We start from the raw sequence: 24,435 nt of genomic DNA, 5'->3' as shown, positions 1-24,435 counted from the left end.
TAGGGAGATGCAGGGGATGAGAGGATAACAGCAAAGGGGTGTGGAGTGTATTCTTGGGGTGATAACAATTGTTTACAAATTGACTGTGGTGGCATCATATGCACAAGTCTGAATAAACTAAAGGCCACTAAACTCTAAGTAGATAAATTTTGTAGTATGTGTACTACATCTCAAAGCTGATAAAAGAAATTAAGTTAATGTTTAGTGTCAATTATTATAAAAATGTTGTCTAATACTAGTCTCTAATGTTTATAGTTATGTCCAGCTTCCAAACTAATATAAGGAAGGAGCAAGATTGCCCTCCACACCCCTCCACAGGACTTCTATTAGGCATGCAGACAGAGTTTTATGACTTAGACCCAAAGAGAAGAATTTTATGTAATTTTGAGCTGGACCATGAAACTCAAATTTCCTACAACTACGCAGAGGAGGAGACAGGACTTGAGGATCATGAGGCTTCACAGTTAATGACAGCAAGCCAAGCTGCAGCAGAGTGGCAGGGACCTGTGAGAACTAAGGCCCGGACGGGAGAGGGTGGCTTCATGCTCAACAGAGAAAACAATGTCGCTGCATCCAAGAATGTGGCACCAAAACATAGAGCTGGTGTCAGTTATGGCAGGTAACTCTGTCCTGGTTGCTTCCTTTATGCAACCTCTCAGCCAATGCAGCAGGAAGTTGGAACAGTAATCCCATAACAAGCACCCCACCAGGTTTTTATCCCTAATTATGCACCAGATACAACAAACATCTAGTAGCAAAGGAAAAACCTCACTCAGTTGATGGCCTAGATATATACAATTTTATTTTCACCTGAGAGAAGTAATGTGTTTCTAGAGTGAAGCACTGAGGAGCTACTTTATGAATGTATTTTAGTAGATGATAACGTACCACAGGCACCTCTCGGTAACCCTGGAGGCTTGGGCAAAGTGCTGATCCCAAAGATGTGGCCTCAGATCTGCCCATGGGGATCATTCCTGCCAGACCAATGGAGGAACTGATGGGGCACAACTGAAGGGTTCAGCCAATGACCTCGCACAAAAAGGAGCACTGACTATGAGACCTGAGTTAGTACGTATGTACCATTTTGAAAAAGGACTACTCTGATTGTCCTATTAGGTACAGACAAAATGCTAATTTACTTTTCAATCCAATTCAGACTTGCAAAAATAAAACCATATTTCTTCCTTAAGGACCAGCTTTACTCCCTTTTGGCTTTAAAAACATGGTGATTGAGAGCCCACTATCAATTTCATTCTAAGATCTCTGAACAAATGTTTGCTATTTTCACTGCCCATGTCTGGTAATTCCTTGGGAAATTCCTCCTATGGGAGATGGCAGGACATGGGAGTCACCCACTGGAGCTGGGGTGGCACTGGGGCAGGAGGTATGCATAAAATATGGATCCTTAAAGGAAGAAAATGTTCAGAAGGGTCAGAATATATTCGAAACTCATGCCACAGATAACAGATGTCATTTTTACTTTATTTAAGGAAAAGAAGGGAGAGGAACAACAGTAATTTTCATAACACACAGAAGACAAGTTAGCAGTGAGAATAAAAAAGAAGGCTGTGCACTTGCTGCCAGCCAGCTTTGCAGTCTGGGATCAGTAATTCTAACGCAGTCTGTCGTTTGTATCACTGTTTAACAAATTTATAGTTGGCAGAATTAGGGATATGAATTACCATAAGTGAACTACAACTTATGAGGAAAACCTAAATAACCCTTTAAAAAAGTCAATTAAAAATAAACCATAAATATGTGATGCACATTAGTGTAACAAAACCATTTTTGTAAACATTTTCTCCACTATAACATGGGTATGAAGAAAAAAAGTAAAAACACTGCACTGAACACAGAGTTACTCTGATTTAAATACAGAAAGACATTAGTTATTAAAGCTTTGACTAAACCTAGAGACATATTTTTTGTTTTGAAGAGCACCACTATAATGGTTTTTAATGTTCCATGTTTGATGCTATCACCATAATACTGCTTCCTTTTGTAATTTTGCCATCCTGGCACTTGTGTGAAGTCATTACCTTTTTAAAGGAACAAAATCTTCCCTTCTCCAGAAGGATGAAATTTTAATAGCTCACAATCTTTTATGAAGAAACCTAATTGGGCACCTGCTTTAAGCTGTAGCAATGTAGTCTGGCTGACAAGGTGGTGAGACCAAGGTGACACCACAGCCAAGGAGGGCACACACCAGGAACCCACCCCACAAGGACACAGAGCCAGGCCAGCTGAGGAAATGAGACCCACCAGTAAGGTCACTTCTCTTCCACCCAAACACCAAGAGAGTGACAGGTATGTGAGTTGGGAAAGTAGAATAGGCACTATTCTGCCTTGAGCTCAGACCCCATCACATCTCGGAGGGAACCTAGTTTTTGACAAGTTCTAAACACTCAGTAATTCCAATGATATACCATTTCCAATATCTGCATGACACCCCTTGTGTTATTGATATTGAGGTTCAAGTCTGTGGAAAATCAAGACTGGGATGTCTCTCCCTTTTTTATCACTTCCATTTTGATATCAGAAGTTTAGTTATTTTTTCAAAGACACCTGCCAAACTTTCACCTCTCTCTAAAGCCATGGAAGGGGCCACAATGGACCCAACCATTTGGTTCATCCTCCTCTTGGTGTACATCTGTGTTCATGGTAGCACACACATGGTATCTTACTTGAAAAGCAAAAACAGGTAGAAAATCGCCCCCAGTGATTTGATTTTGAGTAAAGTCCTGTGATGATAGAATCTGGTCTATCTCAAAAGTCCCTTCCAAAGGTGAGATTAACTCTTCAATCTTGTTCTCTATGTTAACAACAAATTAGTTGAAAAGAACTAGTTTTTTCTACTTTGGACATTAGCATTACTCCAAAGTCATACAAATGGACAAACCATTTCCATCACCTTGTCCTTCTAGAAGTAAGGAAGGCTTTCTCAGGTTATCTTGCCTTTGTAGGTATATACAACCAACTGTTGCTACTGCATTTATGAGTGCATTTATCTTTTTCACTAGATTTTCGTAATTCAAAAAATAGCCTTTGGCAAGAATGCTGAGCCAGGAAAGAGAGTAACAGTGGTCAAAATGGGTGCCAAATAAGATGAGAATTTTGGGCACAGCCTTGGCAAATAGGTGCAAATGATTTATATTTGGGGGAGGTAAGTTCCCCATCTTCATGTTATAAAAGAAAATTAACCATAAAGAAAGATTATGCCTATGAAACACTAACCTACTGTTTGATACACAGAGTTCAAAGCAGCTTTGATAAAGTCCTCCCACTCAGAACCCAAAAGGACAAAGGAAGATGGCAGACCTGTGATGCTGAGCCTCATTCCTTTCCCAAGAGGCTGCTACCCTCGGAGGAATTGAGTGACCATGGAGCCAAGAAACAAATTATCACCCAAGACATTTATTACAATGTCATGAACATATTCATGAAGTAAAGTTGGTTTTAAAAAGAGAGAGAGAACAAGAGAACAAGTCAAAGAACAAGAAAACCCAGGGCTTTGATATTACACCTAAAGCAAAGGAAGATGACATCTTACAAATAAGCAGTATTAACCACATTCTTAAAATAGTTTTAGTGCATTTCATTTTTTAGAAAAGAGAAATACCCTCACCCCCCTGGAAAAGTTCCTGCAAAATGAACAGTTTGTGTGACTATTCTGATATCATCACCTGTCTGCTACCAAACCCTGAACTGAGAACAATGTGGCCTCTTGAAGGCTACAGTGGTCCACCAACCACTAACATGAATATGTGAAAACAAAGCTTTCTACTCTCTTTACTTAGAAGATTGCATCAGTCAGCATGATGAAGCCCTATGGCCATTTCTCATCTTCAGAGGCAAATTCTCATGTGCCTACTGAGACCTGTGACAAATAACAGTCAAACTTCAACCTGATAGTTTTGGTATTAAGATTAAATTAAGCATTAATGTTTTCCCCCAAAACAAATATAAACGAAACCACCTCTTAATGCATTAAAAACAATGAGGTAGGCAAAAAAATAAACATGTGATTGAAAAAAATATTTTTCCTCTGCAAGTGCAGACTGTGGTAAAACTGTTTTTGCACTTCTAGGTTTAAACAAAAATTAAACCTTAACTGAGGCAGTGCTAATACTGTCACACAACAAAGTTCTAGTCATTAGACAAATGTACACATCTTCTTTTTCTTTTTTTTTTTTTTGAAGAACCATCTGCACATGATTTAGGCAAAACCTGGTATACAGAGAAATGACTGAGTTCTTGATGAAGGCAAAAAGAAATCCAAATAAAATGGGACACCCTCAACCCACCCCACCCTGCCTCCCGAGCCCCATCCACAAAGAAAGGTATCCTAGTGACTGTGTCTTTCACATTTTATAAATATTAACTTCTTAAACCTGCCCCTTCTTTGTCCACATATTGTCACATTACAAAAAAGAAATGTCAATTAAATACATTGTTAATGTTACTATATTAAATCTGCTCTTGCCTCAACAACCGGCTCATCAAGACCACCGCTCTACACCTCCTTGTGCCCACTTTCAACAAACCAATGGCATTTTCATGGTCTCCACCTTCAGACACCCAAACAACAGAGTCACTCAGAGACAAGGAATTCTGGAGCTGAAGGAAATGCATTTGCTTTCTGGCCTGATGCTCAATCCAAAACACTGATAGCACCTGATGGTAGAATCTGAACAGCACCAGCTGCATTGCAGCCTCGATTTATTTTTGAATTAAAAAATATTGGGGATAAACTGGTAGGAAGAATGGGAAGGAAAGGAGAAAACCCCATGTGCGGTGTCTGTGCACACAGCTGTCCTGGACTGCCCCGGTGCAGCTCTGAGCTCCAGTTGCAGGAATTCCAAGTTCTCAGGATCTGGAAGACTCTGGGGCCAGCGATCCTCACTGCCATGCTTCTACCAGCTCAGAAGAGAAGTCCTGCCCAATGTCATAAAATAAACCTGACTGCTGCCACCAGACCGAACAGAGGCAAAGAACACCTGCAAGAGCAAGAGAAAAGGTGGGGTTTACTGCGAAAACACAACACTGCCTGAAGAAGCAATGCTTCCTGCGATTCACAGGCAGGTAACCCCAAGCCACTAACAACCTCTACATCTCCATATGCAGAAGCTGAAATACAAAATGCTCTTTTCAAAAGAAAATCTGGGATGATGTCAATTTTTCATTCATAAGGAATGATCATCTGTAGCCAATTTTTATTATAACTAAGAAGGCCAACTGGTCAAATAACTCCTTGTACATTGCCATATAGTGAGAATTTCAAAATAAAAAAGTTTCTATAATTGGGTTATTTCTTTTACCTCCACTGCAAATGCCTTCTAAAAGATAAATGTGCTTAGAAAACTCAATGGGCAATGGGGGAGGACTCCTTAGCAAACTGATTTTTCTCTTTTAAAAAATTAAGCTAAAATATATTAGAGTTATTTCATTACTCCATAAAGTAGTTTTGTATCTTTTATTAACATACTTTGAGGAATATACTGCTTCTTGACCTTTTGGCTAAGATCAAGTGTAATATACTTTGAGGAATATGATATTATGAGCAGTGAAGTCATTTAAATACCAGAAGTTCAAAAAATATTATACTTATGGCCACATTAAATAACATTTGGAAAATATAAGCCAAAAACCTGGTAAAATCTTGGATAAGGTCTCAAGTTGAATTGATTTTCAAGTAAAAGATCTGGGGGTTATTATGTAGGGAAAAGAAATGTTACTCCATTAGTAAATGGCCTTTTGGATTGCAGGAGAAAGTGGGTTAGCTGTCACGTAGCTTTTGTGTGGTGTATGCAATTGGGTGGACAGGAGGACCAGCTGCAAAGTGGAGATCTACGGCTCTTCTCTGTCATGTCAAAATTCTACATTTCATATGAGAAGTCAACCTACAGACTAGTTGCCAAGACATTCACTATATCTTCACATGAAGCGAGAGGTGGAAATGCTCTTAAGAGGTACGTTTCTAAGGTTGCAATTGGCTGCCTCAGGGAGTAAAGCATGCTTTTATCCAAAGGAACAGGAGAGAAAGTGGGGCTTGGCAAAGACCAGCTCCCCCTCTGATGTCCTTCCCAAAGCAGGCAGGAACGAGTCAACACCCTTGGCCATCTATGCTCCATTCCAAAGCTGGTTTTGGGAGGGAATCCCTGCAGAGTGAGTAGGACAAGGATTAAACAAGGATGTGGTCATTTTTGAAGAATAAAGGTTTTTATACTGGGGCCTGGATGCCCTGGAATCTCAGCTACAAGAGGTACTTGTGTTTCTGAATAAAATGATTTATACTCTTAGGCATTTCTGACATGTAAACTATGAAATTACTGCACTATTTAAAAGGCAGACTAACAAGTCAGGGGAGGGGGACCTTCTACCCTACCCAAATCTACATGGGTGGTTTCTTCTAATCACAAAAGAACTCCATCCACCTAAACCTGGTAGCTTTAACCTTCTGTACACATAAACCAAACATAGTCTAGATGGGCCACCTAATGGGGTTTTTAAAAGATACAATATGATAATTTCTACAGAGAGAATGTCTCTTATTTCCTCATAGCTATATATATATATATATATATATATATATATATATATTCCCAAACCCCATAAATAGGTCTAAAAATCCACAAGTAAAAAGTTCCTTGACGAAATTATTTCACCATCTATCAAAAAACTAAGGAGAAGCTTTGCCCAACTCCATGAAAAATAAACTATTGCTAAAAGACAGTAGCAACTAAAAAAGAATCTATAAGGACACCATTACCTTGTCATTGCGTTCACATAAGAATTTCAGTCTTTGAGCCCTTTTGTGCATAAACACACCATCCAGGTGACCAGTTTCCACCGACCGGATCTCTATGGCCTTTTCTCCCCAGCCCATTGTTTGATTGGATCGAATATATGCTTTTTGAGAGGCAAAAACACATATTGTCAAAGATAAGGAAACAACCATGAAAAGATGCTGCTTATATAATACACCCTCCCCCGCAAATCTCTAGCATTTAAGAATATTTGTTTTATGGAACTCTGCCTTTGTAAACATTTGGTCTATCCTGGGAAACTGTAATTTTGAATCAATGGTTGAATCTATTAATTTCCCTGAGGCATTTCTCACTTGTCTTGAGCACTGACCCAATGAGTTTACAGTTTACTGCTCATATTTTCATCAAAGCAGTAATGAGGGAAGGTAGGAAGAAGAAATGACAACTAGACAGAGACAGTGACTTAACTGCAACAAAACCAAAATAGTTTGAGGATATTAACTTAAAGCCATGAAAAGGTCAGCTATCCACTATCATTCCTGCACCCTTCTTCATGAAGGCACCTCAGGATACAAGAGGTTGTGCTTCTGGTTGTGGCTCTGCCACTTGCAAAATGAAAATCACATACCTTTCTCTGTCTTCCTTTACTTGCCCCAATCAGGCAACAACATCTGTCCTACTTTCCCTGAATGCCATAAGGATTTAAATAAAGGATTATGAATGACAAGAGTTTTAAAAAGTGTAAATAATTACTGGGATTTTGTTCTAAGATAGTCCCATGGTCTACAATCTAACTTTCCACCACCTATTACCAACTACTCTGTTGATAAATACATGCAGTTTTAGAGAAAGCTCTACTTTTACAAATGCTGCCTTCACCTCTGAGAGATACATACCTACAGATGTTGGCATCTCTCCCCACTGCAGAACCACATCCTTGGTGATTCTTCCATAGGTATTCACATAAACGCCTTCATCTTCATAGCATACCAGAAGCTCCATCCCATCCGTGTTGGGGAGGATGATGATTGCATGGGGTTTGATGCTACACTGGATCTATAGAATAAAAACAAAGTACAGAAAAGCAGGTTCATGGCTATTTCTATCCTGTAAAAAAGTGCTCAGTAAGACTGCCTCAGAAAATGTACTAGTTCATATTCCTAGTGATAAACACAGCAGTTGGATAAACTTTTGGAAAATTAATGCAATCTATATCACAAAGTCTACCTTTTACAGAAAGTACACTCTGAATTCACATTATTCTGAGGTCCTTGGAACATTATTAAGATTGTGAGTTCCATTTAAGAAATTATGTTCCTCAAATCACTCCCAACTCAGGGGTTTTCTGACCTACTAGCAACTGCCCCAATCCATCCCGTGTTAGTCAAAGCCAGGGCTAAGAGGTTTTCAATGAGGGCTTCACAGAGCCAGAAGAGATGATTTCCACTTGTCTTAGAGCATGGAGCTATAAAAATGGCACGACATTTAAATACTCACCCCTACACCAGGGGAAGCAAGGAATCCCTGCTTGAGTTAGTTCACTGAGCAGAATACAGAAAAAGTCAAAACAAAATGAAGCCAGTCAACCAACCATAGAGTGTGGGTTCTTTCTTACGTGTGTTGGTAGATAAATGTCATAGACTGATCCTGAATCCACATCAACAGCGTGGAACCCAGCACAGGATCCATAGATCACCTTCAACCTCTGGCCTTCCTCCACAGTGAGATCCACCAGTAATGGCTTATGTACCAATTCTCCAAATGACTACAAACAAGTACAAACAAGTAACCAAGAGGGAAGCAGTAAGATACCGTAGACCTTATTTGTAACAGGTCAAACTAGAGAAGCCAGGCCCAAGTTACAACCAAAGGTAAAAATACATTTTTAATTTATCATGCTTTTGTCTGTTAATGTGACTTTAGAAAACACTTCTTCCAGAAGCTATGTTCCAAATTCTCCCAACCTAGCCCAAGAATTCTGTTCTGTCACTTACTATTCTGTTGTACATCTTGGTGAGAAAAGCATGAAGTGAAATAATCAGGACTTTCTATAGCATATTATTCAAATGCAGAAAATGCACAGAGAGGAACTGTAGGAGTGCCATACTGAGACTTTTATCAGCATAATTATCACAGTAACTATTTGACTTCTACTTAATATTATTAGTCTTCTACTTTCATTCTGACTAGAGTGTTATAGTGACAAACGGTTATGACGTACAAGGCCTGTATGGCCTTAGTTCTTCATTAATATCAGTACCGACAGCTAATAAGACAGACTGAAGTAAGGTGTTAAAAGCAACTAGTACAGTACCTGTAAAATATAGGATATACTAAAAGCAGATTTCAGAAGATAATTGTAATTTATTACCAATTATTTTCATTCAATAATACATGGATTTATTTTTTAAGCAAATGTGACAATCCCATTTAGCCTGCTGAACTGGGAATTAAGCAATAAGCAATCTAAATATGTCAATTTTCCAAATAATTCAAGCTTATTCTGAATAAAATATATCAAAACTATTTTTAAAAGTAAGTAAATAGAATCATTTTGGATGAAAAAGTCTTAATTTCTTAGCCTCCACTGAACGGTCCCAGGGACTGTGCTCAAAAGGTTTTATGCCTAGTATTAGAAATGGTGTTATTAACTTACTTATAGTATCTAATATAACATTAATATCATTTTGATTAAAAATTTATACATATATGTGTGTGTACTTTATACACACACACACACACACACATATATATATATATGTATGTATGTATACCTTAAAGCTATCTATTGTTGCACACTTTTTTGTTCTCTAAAGGTTTATATGTGCACATCCATGATTTTATGTGGAAGTCAAAGTCAGCTTTTTAAATGGAGGTAGTGTTATTTTGTCTTTTCCTCCGTTTATATATTAGCACATTGGTTAGTGTCTGCACAGCATTCAGCTCTCTCCATCTCACATTCTGAGGGCTGGAAAGCAGAGAGCTAGGCTATGACATTAGAAATGGCCTTTCTTATGAAAAGTTAAACAATCTATTAGTTTACAAATTTTAAATGATCAGTTTTAACTATTCAGGGCTTTTAAAATTATTCCCTGGTCATGGTGTGCATGGCTTTTGCTACTTTTTAGGTACACTTGATGTTGTTACCTTAAAGGCCATAAATTTGTGATATGGCTTGGGTGCCCATGCATACACTTCCACAGAATTCTTCAAAGCAATTACGAGAAATTTGATTCTTTCATATTTTACTGAAAAAAAAAAAAAAAAACAAGAGAAGCACAAGTCAGTATCAACACGGAACTCTAAATTCTTTTGGTTGTCTTTCATAAATTTTATAAAAACAACTTCTATTGATTCATCCAAACCAACAAGAGAAAGGTGTTTGTTGACTGAGATCAAGCCTCACAATTTCCTTTTCAAGTTCTTCAATGTGTAATACAGGCTGTTCCCATAGTTCCTGATGTTGTATCAGCCTCAACTCCAATACTCTAGTAACTACCACTGAGTACTTTCATTAATGTTCCTAATCTTACGTTGCAAATATTTAATTATCAAGATAATATTCCTAATCTTATATTGCAAATATTTAATTATCAAGAGCAATGCCAGGCACACCATCCCAAAGTCTCAAGGGATCAGTATTACCTGAAAAGGATAATTATGAGATTCATCAGTCAAGAAGCTCCTGAATCACACAAAGAGGTAAAATCACCCCCATGGCTTCTTCTGTGTCCTGCATGAGGCTTACAGACTGAGGAACATAGAAGTCTAAACCAAAATATTCACTGAGTGTGAATTCTATCTATTTCTGTGTATAAGAACAAATATCATTTCAAATCACTTATTTTTTTAAATATTTATTTATTTATCTTTAGAGAGGAAAAGAAGGAGAGAGGGAGAGAAATACCAATGTGCGGTTGCCTCTCATGTGTCCCTTGCTGGGAAATGGCCTGCAACCCAGGCATGTGCCCTGACTGGGAATCGAACCACGATCGTGTGGTTCGCAGGCCCATGCTCAATCCACTGAGCTACACCAGCCAGGGCTCAAATCACTTCTTGATCTATGGAGGTAATAATTGCTAGGATCCTACCTAAAGTTCTATACCAAAAGAATAGTAGTAAAGAAAATCTGCTCTGGCTGACGTGGCTCAGTGGATTGAGTGCTGACCTGCAAACCAAAGGGTCATTGGTTCAATTCCCTGTAAGGGCTCATGCCTGGGTTGCGGGCCAGGTCCCCAGTAGGGGAGGCATAAGAGGCAACCACACACTGATGTTTCTCTCCCTTTCTCCCTCCCTTCCCCTCTCTCTAAAACTAAATAAATAAAGTCTTTACAAAATTTTTAAAAAGAAAATCTTCAACTTATACACATACACACATGTGCATATACACCCACACTCACACAATGACTTGATGAGCACAAATACGCACACTGACACCCCCCCACACACACCCCACAGCGCACGCACTGACAAATATGTGTGCGCACGCACACACATAAATTCCTCTTTTACACAGCTGCTTTAGTTCTCTCACAGCTATGCAATGCTGCTTAAAAACAGACATGCTGAGGAGCCCTGAGCACACAAGAATTACTGGTCTGATCAGATTCTCCAGTTTATAAGTTATCTACTTTCACACTGTGACTTGACTCTTCCCTTGTGCATGAGATGGCTTGTTAACTTGATACCTCTCCTTGTTAAAGTCCATATATTGTCACTTCCAAATAAATCATTAATATTAACACAAAAAAGATTATGAAAGGTTGTCCAAACTAGTGCTTTTTAAAAAAAATGTGCTTTTTATTTACTAGTGCTTTTAATAAGTGCTTTTATTTACTTTCAGGCAGCAGGGAAGGGAGGGAGACAGAGAAGGAGAGAAACATCAATGTGTGAGAGATACACCTATTGGCTGCTTCTCACAAGCCCCCGACTGGGGACCTGGCCCACAACTCAGACATATGCCCTGACTGGGAATCAAACCAGGGACCTTTCAGTTTTCAGCTTGACACTCAATCCACTGAGCCACACCAGCCAGGGCAAAACTAGTGCTATTATTTGAACATAATTTTCTGTGACTTTAGAAAGGCTTTATACTTGTACTGTTAACATGATAGTGACTAGTTACATGTGGCTATCAGGCCCTTGAAATGCACTCGTGTCAAAGAGAAAATAAATTTTAAAGTTTATTTCATGTTAATTAATTTAAATATAAACTGAAATAGCATGCCTGCTTATATAGCACAGCACAGGTCTTGATAAACTGAATACAATTTTTTAAACGTACAAAAATAACAAATGAATGGTATTGTACACTCATTATCTCCAGAAAATGCTTGTGATTGATTCATTCTACAAGAATGAGAGGCCTGCCCTGGCTGGTGTAGCTCAGTGGATTGAGCCCGGGCCTGCGAACCACATAATCGCGGTTCTATTCCCAGTCAGGGCACATGCCTGGGTTGCAGACAAGTTCCCAGCAGGGGACTCACGAGAGGCAACCATACATTGATATTTCTTCCTTCCCTTCCCCTCTAAAGATAAATAAATAAAATATTTTTTTTAAAAAAGAATGAGAGGCCTGAGGGTTGCTGGGGGTTTTTTGGATTAAAAAAATAATTTCCCTGCCCCTAGCTCCCTCTGTAGGATAATCTATTCATAACATTTAGGCTGTTTTTGAGTTTTCTCATCCAATTTAACCTTACATGATTAGTTCTCTCTCAAAAATAAAAATGTTTCATACACACACAACAAAAAAAATCCTAATCCCCAATCTATACCTAAAAGACAGTACTATTTTTTTATATCACTCAGAATCATTCTAACAGTGGGGTAGCTCCTATAATCATTATTAACCAATGAACTTGAGGGTTGTGGACAGATAACATAAACAAGAAGGTAATGTCAAGAGTTGTTAACATCCTTGGGAGCAGAGAACTATAGCATATACTCTCATAAACATAGATAAAAATCATATAAGCAGTAATCAATGTTCAATAGGTCCCTTATGTTAATAAGTCTTAGGTACATATAGATCATTGGCTGATCATCTCAACTTCCCATTTTCCCATTTAAAATGATACATTAGAATATATAACCTCTCCTATAAAACTTTAATTTGATTAAGATCCATTATTTCCCCTTTATTCCAACATTTGTACTAATGTTTTTGTTGGGAACCACCCTGCCTGGTTTCAGAAGCTGTAACCCCCGCAATGGCTAAGGCTGAGTGAGCAACCTTCAGACCATAAACCACTAAGGAGACAAAGCTTATCTCCCTGTCAGGGGCGCCACTTCTGCTCCTTTCACTTCACCCTGCTTGGCCTCCAATGCTTGGTGGATTAGTCAATGATGGGTAAGATTCCCCAAGGGGAAAATGACCTAAGACAGGCACAATCATGGGGAGGCCCCAGGGAAGGACTTGGGAGGCTATGGAGAAAGATGCAGATGGACCCTTGCTTTGACATAGCCTGCATCTTTATTCTGTCTGCAAGAAGTCTCCTAATCTCTTGGCTGTCTTGCTTCCACTGCCTGACTTAAGCCCGAAACAATGACAGAGAGCAGTGCAGCCCTGGGCTAGAGAGAGCAGGTTCCTTAGGGCAATCAGACCTAAGAAAAAATATGTAAAATCCTGTGAAACCTGCTTTGTTTAAAATGCTCTCAATTAAATGATAAGGGTCCAAGCAGGAAGTGAGTTTGTTTGCCAAAGTTTTGTAGCCCTTTAGCTAACAGACCCTGACTCAAAATAAGCCCTCATAGTTCTTTGTATGCTATCTATTGTTCGATCCTTACTGCCTGACAGTGATTAATGAGCTTTACCTGTATTCATGTGCAAACTGAACCTAATAAAAACCTGTCAAGGCAAGGGTCGGGGCGCTCTCCTCTTGAGAGAATAGCCATGCCATCCCTTTTCCTCCACAGGACTGGGTGGTCTGTGTGAATTTGTCTCGTATCTCATCCATAATGCTGTGGACACTGCGGGCCAGTGTCTGCACCATGTTTTGATATTTTTTATACACACACATTTTGTTGTCTTGTTCTTGTGAGATATGATTTCATGAGAACCACGGCATGCATGCCACAAAGAAGAAAACACAGTTTCCATGAGACGCTGACTGGCCAGCTAGATTCACTTACTGGCTAAGAACACAGTAGCTTTGCACAGTGCTCTTAATCCAAAAGGACAGCAATAGGTCCTAGGACAAATTCCCACATGTCTATCAGACTGCCAAGGACTCAGCGTCCTTATTCCTCAGTCTTCTAAATGGAGAATAAGCCTGAACCACAAATGAGAACTCCAAACAGAATGGCTTTCCTTTGGCAAGGCTTTCTTAAGGAGTTTATTTTGAACCACACCTTACACAGAAGAATGTGAACTGTCAAAGAAAAGTGGTGAAGAGTCTCTCACAAGATGAGCTGAGAGATGGATGAGACAGACAGAGGACAAAGTGAGCAGAAGGAATAAACTGTGTTATATTTAAAGGTGCACCCGAGTCTAGATGAATTTTCAGGATTGTAAGGTGCCTTAGGAATACAATAGTAAATAACAGTAATGAACTACATGTGTCAGAAACAAGTTTATTATTAAAAGCTTCAAAGAACAGGTGAATTTTAAATGGAATATTAATTAAACCCTGGAAAAATAAAACCCTTATGACCCTCCTGGAACTCACCAACTTTATAGTGTACACATCCTTCCAAATCCCCAACAGTTGTCCATCCCTGCTTCTTTTCAACTTCTGGATCATTGTGAAGGATTTTATTTCTTAACCAGGACAAATAGTAGACACGTAACTTATCCTTTTTGCCTAGCAAAACAAATAAAAATATTTTACTCATATATTCAAAAGTAATTATCATCGTCAACAATAGTAACCAAAAGAAACTTCAATAAATACCACCCCTTAAGGGAATCATTTTGTATCAATTTTACTAGAAACCCAATTCAAGCTATTCAGATGGACTTTCGAAATCCAAGGAATATAGCCTGAGTTAAAAGAAGAGATTTTAAAAGAATTTTATTTATTTATTTATTCACTCATTTGCTTATTTATTTATAGACAGGAGGAAAAAGGGAAATATTTATTTATTTATTTATTTATTTATTTATTTACTTGCTTGCTTATTTACTTATTTATAGACAGAGGGGGAGAGGGAAAAGGGAAAGAGAGAGAAATATCAATGTGCAAGAGATACATAGATCAGTTGGTTGCCTCTCCCGTGTCCTCAAACTGGGGACCTGGCCTGCAACCCAGGCATGTGCCCTGACTGGGAATCAAACTGGCAACCTTTTGGTTCACAGGCCAGCACTCAATCCACTGAGACACACCAGTCAGGACTAAAAGGAGAGATTTTAAAAGAATAAAGGACTCACACTTACATACACAAATAGTATCAATAAACCAAAGTAATAAATACCTTCACAACAATACAATCAATAGAGCCTGCAAGATGTTTTCACATGTGTTATGTAATCTGATTCTCAAAACCTTCCAGGATAGCTGTTATCTACCATTTGACAGCATAAGGGTTAATAAATCAGCCAAGAGAAACCTGAATCCAGCAAAAGGCAAACCATAAATTGGAGGTGTGTGTAACTTACAGAGCTGACAAAGGTCTCACAAATAGAATATGTAAAAATCTCTTATAAATCAATAAGAAAATGACCCAAAAGAAAAACTGGGCAAGCAACATGAACTGGCAAAAGAAGTTATCTCATAGATATATGAAGAGGCACTTGCTCTCAATAGTCTCTCATGCATGCATATTAAAACCAGAATGAAATACAATTTTATACACCTCTCAGTGTCTAGAATTTAAAAAAACAGTAATACTGAAAGCAGGAGACATGCGGAATAACTAGAAATTTCAGAAATTAGTGTCATAAACTGCCAGAATCACTCTGGAAAGGTTGGTATTATCCATTAAAGTAGGATATACAATATGCATTTCCTGCTATGATGCCATAATTTCTCTAATATACACGTGTGTACATGATCCCTCAAATACTTGGACAGGAATGTTCATAGCAGCATTGTTCGTAGCAGCTCAAAACAGGAAACAACGTGAATGTCTATCAACAGCAGAATGAGTGAACAAATTGTGACATAGTCATACATAAGAATAAAGAGGAACAAAATACAGCTATAAACAACCAAAAAATGATGCTAAGAAGCCAGACACATCAACAAGCTAAGAAAAAATCCTATTAATCACATGAATAGATGCAGAAAAAGTATCTGACAAAAACCCAACACTCATCTCCTCATGATAAAAAAAAACTCTATAGGCAAACAGAAATAGAGGGAAACTGCCTCAATTTGATAAAGAACATCTACCAAAAACTTACAGCTAACATCATACCTAATGCTGAGAAACCAAATACTTTCCCCCTAAGATCAGGAAGCAAGGGAAGGATGTCCCCTCTCACCACTCCTATTAACATCACACTGAATGTCCTCTGTGACAAGAAAAGGAAAGAAAATAAAAGGTCTACAGATTGGGAAGAAAGAAATAAAACTACCTTTGTTTGCAGAAAGCATGACTATCTAGATAGAAAATGCTGAACAATTTAAAAAAATTCCTGGAACTAACAGTGATTATGGCAAAGTTGCAAGATACTACATTAATACGCAAGTCAACTGCTTTCCTATTGTACTTGTGAAACAATTGGAAATTTGAAATGAAACAGTCTGAAAGGGCTACATACTGTATGATTCCAACTATAACATTGTGGAAAGGGCAATATGGAGACAATAAAAAAGATCAGTTGTTTCTAGGGGTTTTGAGGTCTGTTTGATACTGTAATGGTGGATAATTAATCACTTGTCAGAACCCACAAAATGTACAACAGCAAGAGTGAACCCTAGTGTAAACTATGGACTTTAGTTAATAACTGATTCATCAATTTTAACAGATGTACTAAAACCAATGTGAGATGACAGGAGAAACTGGGGGGTAGGTGGGGGGCTAACATGGGAATTGTTTGTACTTTTTGCTCAATTTTTCTGTAAACCTAAAACTACTTTTAAAAAAGTAGCCAGACACAAAAGAATACCTACCATTTTACCATTTATATGACTTTAGTTCAGTGAAAGTAAAACCAATGTAAGGTGTTGAAGTCAGGACCATGCTTCCCTCTGGGGAAAGGGGGAGCTATCTGTGGTTGGCAGGTAGCATGAGGGAGGTTCTGGGATACTTCACCAGGTTGGGGTCACATGGATGAATTCTAATTGTGACAATTCATTGAATGATAATCTGTGGACTTTCTGTACTACATCTTTTTAAGTTTTAAGAGTTTTGGAAAATACTGAGTGTGGAAAATATTTAATATGTTAAGTGAAACAAAGACCACATAGTTTTATATGTTGGGTTTTATCCCCATATTGTGAGATTCATTTATAGAAAAGAGAAAAAATACAATAAAATGTTAACAAGAGTTATTCTTGGGTAACATCTAGTCTTCCTAAGTTTTTCTATTTTTGAAGCTTTCTACAGATGATATATATTACTTTTATTACTGTGAAGCCATGAAAAGCTACTAAAGTGAATACAAAAAATTAAACCAAAAGATATCACTGGTATCAGATAACTGTTGATCCCCATGAATCATCTTGTTCACTGGATCACAAAATAAAGTGTAGGTCATTTTTAGTTGCAGAGTTATTTTTTTCCTATATCAGAACCTACTCCCACTTCAAATAGTTGTTTTCTCATGTAATTATGACGAATTTTTGTATTTCGACAAACACCTTTACTTACACAACCAAAACCCCATGAAAACTAAAATAACTGCAAGAAATTTCATATGCATAAACAAATATAACAAGCTTGAGTTAGCAGATAACTAAATCAAAACCACTGTTGGTTATTATAAGACCTATTTAAAGTCTGCTAATTTTGGAGACTTCGAACCATATTCTTGGATCCCAGCACTAATACAAATTATTAGAAAATTATGATCTATGAAACATGGATATGTATGGCCAAAGTTAAGTAAGCTACAAAGGTATTTGGGGGAAATGTTTACAAAAAGGGGAGTGAAGATAAACTAAAAACTTACAGCAGAAGATGAGTAAGTAAATATTAATACATCCATGCAAAGAAATACTAGGTAGCCATGTAAAATGGCTATAATGGAAGACTTTAATGACATTGGAAGAAGTTTCCAATGTCATTAAATGGCTTGCAATGTAAGTAACTGTACAACAGTGTGTTTTAACATCTGCTAAAACAAGATAGTTAGTACATGGGTTTTATATTTTCTCACTATTATCCTCTAGAATAATGTTTGAAATACTGCATAACCATTTTTATGCAGAATTTTCTCCCTGTAGGTGGGTACTTTGAGTGTGCATGTGCTTAAAAGATTGAAACTCAAAAATTGAAAAGTTAATACACATTCTTTTACTTTTTATTTCTCTTACTTGCTTTTCTACAGTAGTTTCTTTCTAAATAATATTATATAATTTATTCAAAAAGTGCTTTCTGAAAACAAACTTAAACTAAATGTTAATTGATGGAAGAGGAAAATACATTACTTTTACTACTATGGCAAGGAATAGATTCTTTTGCATGAAAGAACACCAGGGGAGGAAGTGAACCCAAACCTATGTATTAGATGAGCCAAATTAAATCCGGCAACCAACAGAGGGCAGCATATGGACCACATGGGAGACAATTACAAAGTATGTGCTCCTGCGCCTTTCAAGACAGGTCTTAAGAGGAGCCGCAGGTTAAGTTGCACCTGTGGGTCCATCTGAGTACATTTTCCTATTATATTACTGTGAAAACACCCTACGGTTGTTTCTTATTTAGACATTACTTCAGAAAATGAGTTAACCGAATCTTAGTGCTCGGAATTACTATGTTTTAAACAGTGCTATAATCATGCTTTATCAAATACTCACCAGATATTGTCACCAACACATTCAAGCCTTCGAGGACATCCATTTGTTGAAATCGTCTTCGATTGATCAGAGGATATACCTTCCCTTGGCCACTTCTGTCCAGCAGCATCAGGCCACTTTCAGTACCCACTAACAAATTCACTCCTATTTCAATGACATAGAAAGGTGTAAACTTTACACTGTGCTTGGCAGATAGGCTGGTTGTATGGAAAGGATAACACCACATACTTGGCAGAGTGGTTTTCTTAACTCACCCACCAAACTGCTTTGGTGAAAGCATATTGCTGTATGATTCAAAAGCAAATGCTTAGAACAGCAGCAGGTTAAAGTAATAAAACTGCAACAAATCACCATAGAGAAGTAATGGTGAAATAATTTACTTAAACATAAAAAAGGACATAAAGGTGAAAGTGAGCAAGCTTCATGCCCCTAACTTTCTTCACACTCCACCAGTTCCTGTGCTTCCTCAGTTGAGCTCACCATCTTGGTATAAGAGATTCTATATCTTGTTCACCACAGTAGACACCTGAACAAACCTTTGTCTCATGCTATGATCTCTGATGCTTCCTTTATCTGTCATTATTTTCACTGGAATGGCTGTATATAGCCATTAAATGCCTAACAGTTCATGACTGATATGGCTTTAATCATTCAGTTTAACATTGTCTTAAAGACCATTCTCCATCATCAAGAAACAAACAAATGCACTGTCCTCTTGTCACTTAGTTTCTCAGGTATATTAACATACTGCAACCTCCCCATGGGGCCCATGCTCACTTTCTGACTATGTGCTGAGTGTCTCTATGCTCTCCCCCAAGCTGCATTCCTCTCCTTCCTCACTTCCCCACAACTTCTCTCCTTAAATACTGACATTTCCTTTGCTGTCTTGTCTATCTGTTGGAACAGCACCTCAGAACTATGAACTCCAAACTAACTCATACCCCACCCTCCCTGCTTTCTACCTGATGTAAATTTCTGACACCAGCATGTCAACCTTCATCATCTCTATCAACAGCACCATCCTCTCCCACAACTGCTTCCTCAAACTAGCCAAACTGACCGCTAAAACAAGAGAGACCTGCTTCTTTTTCTTTCCTCTGTTTGTACCCTACTTTAGGCTTTGTCCACCTTATAACAAAAACCTGATAGACAGAGACCTTAACTGAGGCTGCTACAACACCCTCCCTTCCACCTTCTCATGACTGCACATTAAAACTCCTCTCTTCCTTGGGGTATACAAAAACTACATGTTCTCTATTAGAAGAAGGCACAAAAGACTTGATGATTGGTACTGAATCCCTAAACTAAGCACTGAGAAAAGAAATAAAGTATCTAAGCTTTTACGAAGTAATTGTTTAAATAATATCTTCAAGCAGATGGAAATGATACAGAACAAATTATGTATTTCTTGAACCCCATGGTCCATGTTTTACTACATACATGTACACATGTATACAAGGGGAGACTTCCCCCAAACTGGATTTATCTTTTGGAGGGCAGGCTCCTTGCAGTACAAGCATCCCCCCACCCAGGGGAGTGTTCTGGGAACCCATCTGTACGAGTGTACCATCTGGAGTTGCTGTGAGAGGCTGCATTTGGCTTCAGTGATTTTTTTTTTTGAAGACTCTTTCAACGCATCTGCTCATTTCATGATGGGTGAACTTATGAACACCTGCGCACATCGTGCTGTGTTCAGCAATTGTTGACTAAAAATGGCATGATTCCCTCTACCCCACCCTCCCTATTCACTCAATCTGGCCCTGAATGTCTTTTTGTTTCCCCAGAAGAAAAAAGTTTTCAAAGGGAAATGTTTTGCCGATGTGAAAGAGGCAAAACAAAAAACAAAAGCAGCACTAAAAGGCATCAAAAATCAATGAGTTCAGAAACTATTTTGAGCAGTGGATTAAAGTTTCAATAGGTGTACTGCATTGAACAGAGAGTACTTTGAAGGTGACTTAAGTTTAAACATGTGAGAATAAATACGCAATTTTTTTACAATAAATTCAGTTTTGGGGGGGGGTCCCTCCCCATACACATCCTACTTCCAAAAAACTTCAAATGAACAATTTTGAAGGTAACACGAAAACACCCTTCAAGCACTCTCCCAGCTGCATGCCTGTTCCTAAATGCGCAGGTGAGGAGGTGAAACCCCACCCAAGCAATCCTAGTGAGGAAAATGGAAGAACTTTTTCGGTCCTGGGGAAAAGCAAGAACCTGAAATTTACATATGTCCATCCCATCACTGCTATTCGAACTCAGGTAAGAACTTCAGCAACTAACAGAGTGCTAAGCATACATGGAGGACAGCTACAGATATGCAGAAGCCACTGCTGGCTCAAAACTAACACAACACTATCTCTGGAATTCTCAAAAAAAATGTAAAACATGTACAGAAATCCTCATGATTTCTAGAGACAAACATCTGTAATTTCTGGTAATAGTGTGACCCAGTAAAAGCCCCATTAAAAATCTACTAGACATACAATGCAGATTTCACCTAGCCCTTGTAGAAACAGAGTACATTTTAAAACAGCATCCTGCCCAACACACACCTCTGCCAAATCATAGGTGCCTTCTGTGTAGTACTGTTTTAATGAGACAGTTTGTTAGAGTGTGATGTACTACCAAATAGCTTAAAAAATTTGAGAAGAGCCTCTGGAATTTTTGGGAAAGGGAAAAACCTAACTATTTACTACCTATCTTGAGTAAAATTAAAATTAAACCAAACCCCTGAGATTCAATCATTTACATAACATAAGGAGAAAGGCTTGTATGTGCATATGGCTTCTTCTATCAGTTATAATTAAGATTTTAGAATGTACCGTCTAAACCAGTCCTGCCCAACAGAACTTTCTGCTATGACGTCCAGTATGTTAGCCAATGACCACAACATGTGGCTATTAAGCACCTGAAATGTGACTGGTAGAAGTGGGGAAAAGAAAGTTCTATTTTAATTTACTAAAATTTAAATAGCTACACAAGGCTAGTGGCTATCATAACAGCCAGTGTAGCTATGGATGCTACTGGTATTTTATTAATCAGGTAATACCATGGCTCTGAATTAGAGCTCATGGCATTATACATTTTCAGGCTTACAAAAGCCATTACGTTTTTACAAAAGAAATTCTTTAATAGAAATATCATACACATAAAATCATGACTTAATGCTAAGAAAAATAAACTGTTGTCCAACATAAAAAAAGAGTTGTTAACAGGATAAGAAAAATAAATGCTTATGCAATGCTCTACTCATTTTCATATAATTTTACTTTTGAGGTTGACCATTTTGCCATATCAATTTGGACCTTATTTTAGTGTTTTCCCGTCACATACCTAGATGAGGTAATTATAAATAGCTTTAAAAATTATATGCAATAGATAAAACAAAACATTGACAGAGATTCCACCAGACAGAGAGTCCATTCCAAAGGTTTTAGTTCAAGTAGTATTTCAGAATTTTCCTGGTCTATCTTCAGTATCAGGTAGCTAAAAAGATCTATATCAAGAATCACGGTACTACCTATCCAAAACATGAGGCTTGTGAAATCTTTCTATTATTTGTGGTTTCTAAAAATTAACAGCATTCAAATATCAATCGCAATTTAACAATAAGGAAAAATAAAGGAATAAAAAAATAAAGCTAAAAAAGTCTTCTCATATATACAAAAATTGCAGATATTTTGGCACATCCTACTTTCTAATTTTCCATTATGTATTTCTAAGAGCTGTGTAATTCTGTAAAGTACTGAGTGCTAGCAGTCAAAGGGATATAGGCAGTCACTAGAAAATGACACCCTTGGAAATTACGGGCCTCTGAAAAAAGTTAGGTTGCATGCTGCAATAATTTTTTATAAACACAGTTTTTAAACCTTTTGACTGTTAGATACAATTAAACTTTTGCAAACTGTTCAAACAAGCTGTACTAGGAACTACAATTGTACAGTTCAGAGGAATCTGGTGCAGGTTTATGGAAAAAATGACTAAGAGTTGTATAACGTGATTTAAAATTTCCTTTAAATTTGATGAATTATGCTATTATAGGCAAAGCACTATAATTAACTGCGGACAATTCATTAAAAGTGTAAGAATGGAAACAATCATGTTCAAAATAACCCTGGCTGTGAATAGGAAAATTGCCTTATTAAAAATATAATAAATATGCAGCAAATTTACAAAACAAAAGTCAATTAGATAAGGTGATTTAAAAAGAATATTTGTTATAAGCATTTTCTAGGAAGATACAGAAAAAACTGATGGATGTATCAATAGGCAGCAGAATGTAAAAGCACAGATTTTACCATTTCAAAATAACACAGCAGAGTCCTCTGAATTTTCTCCTCTTGTGGGCCAAAGCTCTCACAGCACAGGCTTTAACTTTTCCAGGTCTAAGTCTTTAGGAGGCTTATTTTCAATTTAATAGGTAACTTGTAACAGCTATCACAAGCAGTTTAAGGAAAGCCACCACTGCTGTGCCCCAGCCAAGGAGCAACTTAAACATAATGACATAGAAATACATTTCAACTTTAAGTTACCTCCCAGTCTTTTTTAATACAGTGATAAAATAAAAAGTTTCACTCCTTTTTTAAAAACATAGGCTCAAGATACTCAGAGGTTTTGAACAATTAGAAAAAGAAAAACTTAAATTAAAAAAATCAGTTAATGGCCCATAAAATAGGGCCCAGCAATTTACAGGACATTCAAGGAATATAAAATAAGTGTAAGATTGCTGCCAGTACAAATATTCTGGACAAAAATTACATCAATTTCTAAAGAATTAACATATTTAATAGTATTTCTACACTGAATATAACTACTTTTGATGATATAAGCACCCCCATGCCAGGCCTTTGTATGAACAGAAATGGCACCCAGCCCCACAAAAGGATCACTGCTGACACTCCCCACGCAGCAGCAGCAGCAGCAGCAGCAGCAGCAGGCCATGATGTGCTGTGCCACTGCTTTCACACGATCCTAACTATCCCCCAAATGGTATTGCTTCCTTTACCTAGAAGGTTAGTAAAGAGAAGTCCTTTAGATTATTAGGGGATATAAAATACTTAGTAATACCAAGGACAAAAATCCAGAACTCAAGGAATAAAAGAGATAAGGTATGTCTGCAAGAGGTGGAGACAACTTTCCCAGACCCTTAGGAGGAAAGCCGAGCAGAGCTCACAGGTGGGCAAGAGGGGCCCATCGGCAGATACAGTGTAGAAGTTGGACTAGGAGGAAAGTTTATCAAGTGCATGGCCGTTCTTCAACAACAGGACGAGGAACACCTTGAGGGTGAGGAGGTGGATGCTGGGTACAGTGAGTGGCTGCATGAGGAAGAGAGCTGGCTCAGTCCCTGTGGGGAATGCAGAGGCCACTGATGTTCCAGAAAATACACGTTGGGGAAAATGTGCTGGGGACTCAAAACAATGAACAAACTGTGTCTTCTATCCATTTGTGTTTGCAATGCCAAGGGAGCAAGAAACTTTTCTGAGGAGGAGCTGGGTCTCTGACAAAAATAGCAGATCTGGAGTTTGGGGAGGAGAAAAACTAAAACAAAGTGAAGGACTAGAAGACAAAGTCAGTCCAAGAGCAGGTTATCTGTGGAAGTGAAAGAGGGGACAGACCAGTGGGTGACAGAAAAGTAAGTTTTAGAAAGTGAGATGTCAGAGATCTGTGCATGGCCAGCTCTCCTCTCCTGGTGTCTTAGGTTATGAAGACACTTCACAAACACAAGTATTCAATAGGTAAAGTTGGCTCCACAGCCCCCCTTTTGC

The 24,435-nt window shown here is 38.0% G+C and overlaps 1 protein-coding gene across 50 annotated transcripts in view; it reads right to left on the bottom strand.

Moving 5' to 3' along the window:
- Positions 1-1,463: 1,463 nt before the first annotated feature.
- Positions 1,464-24,435, bottom strand: part of MAP4K4 (mitogen-activated protein kinase kinase kinase kinase 4) — a 199,304-nt gene continuing 176,332 nt past the window's right edge. For 29 of the 50 annotated variants that reach the window (XM_037057293.1, XM_037057294.1, XM_037057304.1 and 26 more), the window contains 7 exons: positions 18,671-18,814; positions 14,435-14,569; positions 9,915-10,015; positions 8,383-8,532; positions 7,664-7,823; positions 6,770-6,909; positions 1,464-4,997 (listed from right to left, as the gene is read on the bottom strand). In XM_037057293.1, coding sequence (XP_036913188.1) covers positions 4,914-4,997; positions 6,770-6,909; positions 7,664-7,823; positions 8,383-8,532; positions 9,915-10,015; positions 14,435-14,569; positions 18,671-18,814 — 914 coding nt within the window. In that variant the 3' untranslated portion in view covers positions 1,464-4,913. Of the gene's footprint in view, positions 4,998-6,769; positions 6,910-7,663; positions 7,824-8,358; positions 8,533-9,914; positions 10,016-14,434; positions 14,570-18,670; positions 18,815-24,435 lie in introns of all 50 variants that reach the window. The other 21 variants (XM_037057278.1, XM_037057291.1, XM_037057274.1 and 18 more) reach the window with 1 other exon arrangement.

Source organism: Sturnira hondurensis, unplaced genomic scaffold, assembly GCF_014824575.4.
Source record: "Sturnira hondurensis isolate 20B ecotype Veracruz unplaced genomic scaffold, ASM1482457v3 Scaffold0009664, whole genome shotgun sequence".
Taxonomy (NCBI): Eukaryota; Metazoa; Chordata; class Mammalia; order Chiroptera; family Phyllostomidae; genus Sturnira; species Sturnira hondurensis.
The sequence above is the reverse complement of the archived record's forward strand: the minus strand, read 5'-3'. Positions and strand labels throughout refer to the sequence as shown.